The sequence below is a fragment of the Colletotrichum abscissum genome, assembly GCF_030869225.1.
Source record: "Colletotrichum abscissum strain IMI 504890 chromosome Unknown Scaffold_177.1, whole genome shotgun sequence".
Taxonomy (NCBI): domain Eukaryota; kingdom Fungi; phylum Ascomycota; class Sordariomycetes; order Glomerellales; family Glomerellaceae; genus Colletotrichum; species Colletotrichum abscissum.
The window spans coordinates 599-7,576 of NW_026850073.1; the positions used below are offsets into that span (position 1 = coordinate 599).

General features: G+C 55.7%; 1 protein-coding gene across 1 annotated transcript; it reads left to right on the forward strand.

Moving 5' to 3' along the window:
• Positions 1 to 680: 680 nt before the first annotated feature.
• CABS01_16854 (uncharacterized protein) lies at positions 681 to 5,631 on the forward strand (the record flags this gene model as incomplete). Its single annotated transcript, XM_060550183.1, has 2 exons — positions 681 to 1,691; positions 1,867 to 5,631. The coding sequence occupies 2 exons, from the start codon at positions 681 to 683 to the stop codon at positions 5,629 to 5,631; spliced, it is 4,776 nt and encodes a 1,591-aa protein (XP_060402492.1).
• Between the last annotated feature and the right edge of the window lie 1,347 nt (positions 5,632 to 6,978).

Consider the following 6,978-nt stretch of genomic DNA (forward strand, 5'->3'; position numbering starts at 1 on the left):
TACAGTACTCCGTAGACTCAACCATGATATGATTTAGCCGAGACACATGTGGCCTTGTTACATACCGACAGAACGAAATTGCTTGGATTTATGTACCAATGTCCCCGCTGAGCCCACAAACTGAAAAGCAAACTGTTCAGTCAGAAACCGAAACCCAAGCTACTACATCAGCGAACCGTGGCACATCGGCTACGTAACTAGGAAAAAGTATGTACTGCGACAACCCAGCCATACTGTACTGGCCCCAAGGAGCTCTGTATTCCTCTGCATTTTGCTGTTGCTGAGTACCGGTGTACTCTTGTACAATTAAAATACGATAGGTGCTTGGCTCCGGCGGGAAGATTTTTGATATTTGTTTGTTTGAAGAATCATTTGACGTTGTTGAGTTGATCGCTGTCGAGAAGCTGCGGAACGCGCTACGTGGCACTAGCACGATCCACCGCGTAGCGACCCAACGCACGTCCCGACGCGATGGACCTCGAGCCAGATTCGACGTCCATCACCGTTGCGAGGGAGGTGACGGCAGCAAGCGACGAGGACCTGGCATCGCGAAGAGTGCGAAAACCATCCGCGAAAGTTCGACTGAACTAGACGCACCAAGGGATCACCGAAGATGCGATCGAGCGAGCGAACGAGACTGCTGGCAGTGGCCGGCGGGCGACCACTACTCGAGCCGCAAAATGGCCAAGGAACGCGTGAAGCCTGTTGAGGAGGACGACAAAGGGTTGCTCCTGACGATGGGCAAGCAAGTCAAAGAGCTACACGCAGCGATTAAGATTATGTTTGACGCGTGGAAGAAGTCGGAAACATGGAGCAAGAACGTCGAGGCAGAGCTTCGCGTGGTCACTTCGGAGCTGCAAACAGTTAAGAGCGAGTTACAGTCTGTTAAAGGAGAGCTACAAGCGATGAAAGAACGCGTTGAAGACGAAAGCGCTAAGACGAACGAGAACCTCGAAGCAATCGTGGCAGGGGCTGCGACGCGGAACAGCCCAAGTGCGTCATACGCGGACGTCGCGCGAAGCGGCTTACGCGGGCAAGGTCGCGACTCGCGGGTAGCTACGCCGGGCAACGCGACGCCGCCGAGCCGCAGGGACCCCTTATTCTGTACGATCGACACATCGAGAGTTGATGAAATGAGCGACAAGCCCAACGCAGGTCGGATCCGGGCTGCGGTGGAGAAGGAGATGCGCGCGATGGACGGACAGGGCAGTTGGCGCTGTCGGGCCATCACAGTAGACCCAAGGAACGCGGATAGGATTCGGATCATTTGTCGCGACGATGCTGAACATAGGCTTGTCAAGCAGATCGCGGAGAAGAGCTTCGGTCCCGGCACACGAGTTCTACAGGACGAACTCTACCCCGTGAAGATCGATAACGTGAAGAGAACCGAGGTACTGGATGAGAAGGGCAATGTCAGGGCTGAAGCGGCAGAGGCACTTAGCCGAGAAAACGAGACCACCGTTGCCAAGATATCTTGGCTGAGCAAGAAAGACATGCCCAAGGCGTATGGGTCCATGGTCGTGTTCGTGACCAAGGCCAGTGACGCGCATAGACTGATCTCCGAGGGCTTCTTCCACGTTGGAGGAGAGTCCGGCACGACGATGGCATTTGAGCGGCGGCCACGTCCCCAACAGCGCTACAACTGCCAGCAGATCACCAGGCACAAGGCGTATCAGTGCGCAAACCCCCAGGTGTGTGGACGATGTGCCAAGGTAGGCCACCACCATTCTGAATGCCGTGAGACGATCGTGACATGCGTGCCTTGTGGCGGACCGCACGAGTCGTTCAGCAAGAACTGCCCGAAGCTGTATCCGCGCTCCCATGAGTAGGAAGGTCCAGATCCTTCAGCTTAACGTGAGGAAACAGGCTGAGGTCCACGAGAGTTTGATGAATGACGAGGCGCTGCGCGACTTCACGGCCATAGCGGTGCAGGAGCCATGGGCGCGGAGGATAGAAGGTAAGGCCATTACTGTTCCGATGGGACATAGCAGGTGGACGAGGATGGTACCGACGGAGTGGAGGGACGAAGGAAGATGGGGAATCAGGAGTTTGCTGTGGGTGAACAGAGAAGTAGAGGCGGAACAGGTGCCGATAGCGTCCTCGGATATTACTGCGGCCGTTGTTCGGCTTCCGGATCGAAGGCTGCTGGTGGCTTCGGTGTACGTGCCGGTGCAGAAGCCGGAGATGCTGCGGCAGGCGTGCAACCTGCTGAGACAAGCTATCACGAATGTCCGAGTAGGAACCGGTGAAAGGGTGGACGTGGTTCTGGTAGGAGACTTCAACTGCCACGACTATCTGTGGGGAGGCGACAATGTGTCGGAGGGCAGGCAAGGCGAGGCAGACCCGATCATTGATCTGATGAGCGAGTATTCGCTCCGCAGCCTCCTTCCGCGTGGCACGAAGACGTGGGAGAAGAACGAGGCGGCAACGACAATCGACCTATCCCTCGCGTCCGAGGAGCTAGCAAGAACGGTGGTACGATGCGCCCTGCACGAGACAGACCACGGGTCGGACCACCGGGCGATCGAGACGACCTTCGACATTGCCGCGCCTGAGATGGAAAGCCGACCACGGCTCCTCCTCAAGAACGCTCCATGGAAGCAAATCAACGAGAGAGTAGAAGCAAACCTAGGGCGAATGCCAACGGGAGGTACAGTGCAGCAGCAGACCGATCGACTGATGTCTGTGGTGTGCGAGGCAGTAGAAGCACTGACCCCCGAAGCCAAGCCATCTCCGTATGCGAAGAGATGGTGGACAGCCGACCTCAACCAGCTACGGCAGATCCACACTCACTGGAGGAACCGGGCGAGGGCGGAGAGAAGGGCAGGTAACACCCAACCCGAGCTGGAAAAACGCGCACGCTCGGCAGCCAAGCAATATCACGACGCCATCCGACAACAGAAGAAGAGCCATTGGGAGGACTTTCTAGTCGACGACACAAACATCTGGAAGGCCGCCAAGTACCTCAACGTCAGCAAAGGGGCTTCCCTCGACAAGATTCCCCATTTAAAAAGAGCCGATGGTTCCCAAACGGAAGACGCCGCAGAACAGGCCGCAGAGCTACTTTCCACATTCTTCCCTCCTCTTCCCAGCAGGATCGAGGAGGAGGGCGAGCGGCCACAGAGGTCGCCCGTGCCTTTCCCCGACCTGACGTTGGGAGAAATAGAGAGACAGCTCTTTGCGGCAAAGTCGTGGAAAGCTCCCGGAGAAGATGGTCTGCCGGTGGCAGTGTGGAAGCACACATGGCCGGTGGTGAAGGGGAGGGTCCTCTCACTTTTCCAGGCCTCGCTAGATGAAGGGACGCTGCCTCAGCAATGGCGACACGCCAAAATCATCCCGCTGAAGAAGCCAAATAAAAGCGACTACGGCGTGGCAAAGGCCTGGCGACCGATCTCGCTGCTCTCGACGCTCGGAAAAGTGCTCGAGTCGGTCCTGGCAGAACGTATCTCGCACGCGGTCGAGACGTTTTGCCTCCTCCCTACGAGCCACTTTGGCGCTCGCAAGCAGAGGTCGGCGGAGCAAGCGCTGGTACTGCTGCAGGAGTACATCTACAGAGCGTGGAGAAAGAGAAAGGTGGTCAGTCTGGTCAGCTTTGATGTCAAGGGAGCATACAATGGTGTGTACAAGGAGAGACTACTTCAACGACTCAGGGCACGGGGTATGCCTGAGAAGCTTGTGAGATGGGTCGACGCTTTCTGTTCCCATCGTACAGCAAGCATATTGGTCAACGGTCACGAGTCCGAGGCTCGTCCGCTACCACAAGCCGGTCTGCCTCAGGGCTCGCTGCTATCGCCCGTGCTGTTTCTCTTCTTCAATGCCGACCTCGTACAACACCAAATCGACGAGAACGGGGGCGCGCTGGCCTTCGTCGACGACTACACGGCGTGGGTCACCGGACGATCGCGAGAAGCAAACCGGGAAGGCATCCAGAACATCATTGACAGAGCACTTGAGTGGGAACGACGAAGCGGGGCGACCTTCGAGAGGGACAAGACGGCTATCATCCACTTCACGCGCAACTGGAGGCTGCCGCCAGACTCGACCGGCTTCATCATCAAACGCAATACTGTCCGACCAAAGGACCACGTCAAAGTACTAGGGGTGACGATGGACACGAAGCTTCGTTTCGAAAAGCACATCGCAGACGCGACGACAAAAGGGCTGGAGGCCGTGCTGGGACTCAGACGGCTCAAAGGTCTGTCACCGGTAACGGTCAGACAGCTTTTCGTCGCGGCCGTAGCACCAACGATGGACTACGCGTCGAATGTCTGGAGATATAGATGTCGCGCAGCGCAGATGAGAGCAATCAACCGAGTGCAGAGGATTGGCGCCCAAGCGGTCGTGGGAACCTTCAACACAGTGGCCACAGCGGTCGCCGAAGCGGAGGCAAGCATACAATCGGCGCAAGAGAGATACGACAGAAAATCAACGACATTCTGGGTGCGGATGCGAAGCCTTCCCAAGACCCATCCGCTTCGGCGTCTACGGGCGGTGGCCTTTAGACGGTTTCCATCACCCTTCCAGTTGATGGCGGAGGCCTACCGCGACCTACCTCTTGACAAGCTGGAGACTATCGAAGGGTATTCGATCACTCCATGGGAAGCCCGGATTGACACAGCAGTCGACAACGACGCGGTCAAGGCCACCGAAGCAATCCAGTCCGGGTGGGCAGTGAGGATAGCGACGGCAAGTTCGGCAAGAAACGGGGTTGTGGGCTACGGAACGGTCACAATGCTGCCTGCATCACTCAGAGGGGGTGGCGGCGTGATAACGGCCTCGCGCACACTCGGCCTGAGAACAGAACTGAACCCGTATGTAGCAGAGCTGGCGGCGCTGGCAGAAGCGGTCAAGGCCCTACCCCAGAGGCTCGACTACCGGGCCATCCACGTGTTCACCCGCAACAAAGCGGCTGTGCTAGCCATCCGTAAACCGCGGCAGCAGTCGGGCCAACGAGAGATCCGTCAACTATACGCTGGCGTGCAAGATCTTCGGAGGAAAGGCAACAGAGTCACACTCTTCTGGCTTCCATCAGCAACAGAATCAGACCTGTCGAAAGCGGCCAAAGCAGCAGCAAAGGAAAGCACAATACCGAGCAAGACACCGCAGAAACGACCGGCCAGAGCCTACTCGACGGCACTTAGAATCGCTTTGCAGAGCGTGCGACAGAAGTACAGAGCTTTGCCCGACAACGTAGGAGCATTCTCGAAGAAGATCGATGTGGCTTTACCAGGAAAGCATACGCGCGAGCTATATGATGAGCTCTCTTGGAAAGAAGCCAGTATCCTGGCGCAACTGCGCACCGGGATGGCAAGACTGAACTGGTACCTGCACCAGATCGGAGCAACTGCCTCGGCGCATTGCGCCTGTGGGCATGCGGCAGAATCGGTCGAGCATTTTCTCTTCCGTTGCACACAGTGGACGGCACAACGAACTCGGATGCTTCAACAGACGGAAACGCATAGAGGGAACCTGTCGTACTTTCTCGGAGGAAAGAGCGCATCCGACCCTGATGATTGGTCGCCATGCATAGACGTTGTCAAAGAGACGATCAAGTTTGCCATGAGTACGCAGAGGCTGGATGCACAGATCAACCAGCAGCGAGATCACACACCACCTACATCAACACACTAACCGACGACAACCCCCACGCACCCTCGTGCCACCGACAGCAGGACTGGCTTCGGCCGCCGACGATAGGACGCCGAACACTTTGGGAGACAACCTCAAGATGGCCTGTTACTAACACCACGAGCAACCGCAGCATTGGCATGTAAAACTGAAGATGATACATACGGAGGCAGACAAAACTTGTATGGGCTTCTGGGAGGCAAGGATATGAACGAAAGTGGAGAATATGTAGATAATCATCTGAGCCCTTAATAGCTTAGCTGGGGCGTAATAAACTATGTATGTATGTAGTGCATCGGTCTGTGCTTCCTCACACGCCAATCCACTTCAAACGAACAGGCATTACTCTGACACGCCCTGCTTCGTACAACCGAAAAGCAATACACTATGAACCGACCAGCCTTGCCCTTGCATCACCCTCATATTGACTCTCATCGCCGTCAACGGCTTCAAGACCCACTCATATAGAAACAAATAAATCACGAGACTGCTCACATCGCTACCAGGGCCTGACAACGATGCACCTATCATCCTCGGCATCCTCGCGACGCGGGGAGCCTTGCGGATGACCAACGCTTGTGTGTAGTCCTGATGTTGCAGGAATGATATTCTGAACATGTCTCTGAGGATCTTGTTGCGTGCGTGCTCCGAGCGGGTGTACACGACACTGCTCAATTGCTTCCGTAGAAGAGTCGGCGTTGTCGATAATTCGATTACTGGATACGGTGTGTGCCTCGTAAGAATCACCGTCGGTTGTTGTCAAAGGTGGCGTGATCTCAAGAACACGGTCTTCTTCCATTTTCATCCAGGGTCCCTCCTCCGTCGACATTACGGCTTCATAATCAGACTTGGTGACAGACCACAAGTTTGTCTGCGCAGCTGATTCATCTGAAGCAGTCGTTGCGACTGGCAAGGCCTGAGATAGCACTGGCGCTAGTCTGCGATTTTGTGGCTGAAAAACAACGATTCGATCGTGTTCTTGGATATCAATGTCTATCGAGCAAAGAATGGGCGAGTCCCGGTGACTGAACCATGTCTGAGCTGCTCTGCCCATTATTCGCTGAGAAGGAAGGATTTGGACAATCACTTCCCCAGGTGTCCGGGGGAAGCTTGTGGTTGCTATGTATCGAGGTCCTTCACGGGATACGTACTTGCGCAACTGAGCAAACTCTTGCCATTGCGACGTAAAAGTGACTTGACTTCTGCAAGTTAGGCCATTGTCCAGACCGCGGGCGGGACACTTACAAGCTGCCGACTCTGGTTTGGAAGTGCCACGCGTGATTGCAAATGGGCTTGGTGGAATGATGGATGATTTCAAGCCGCTCATCCATCATATCCTGTTGCATCAGA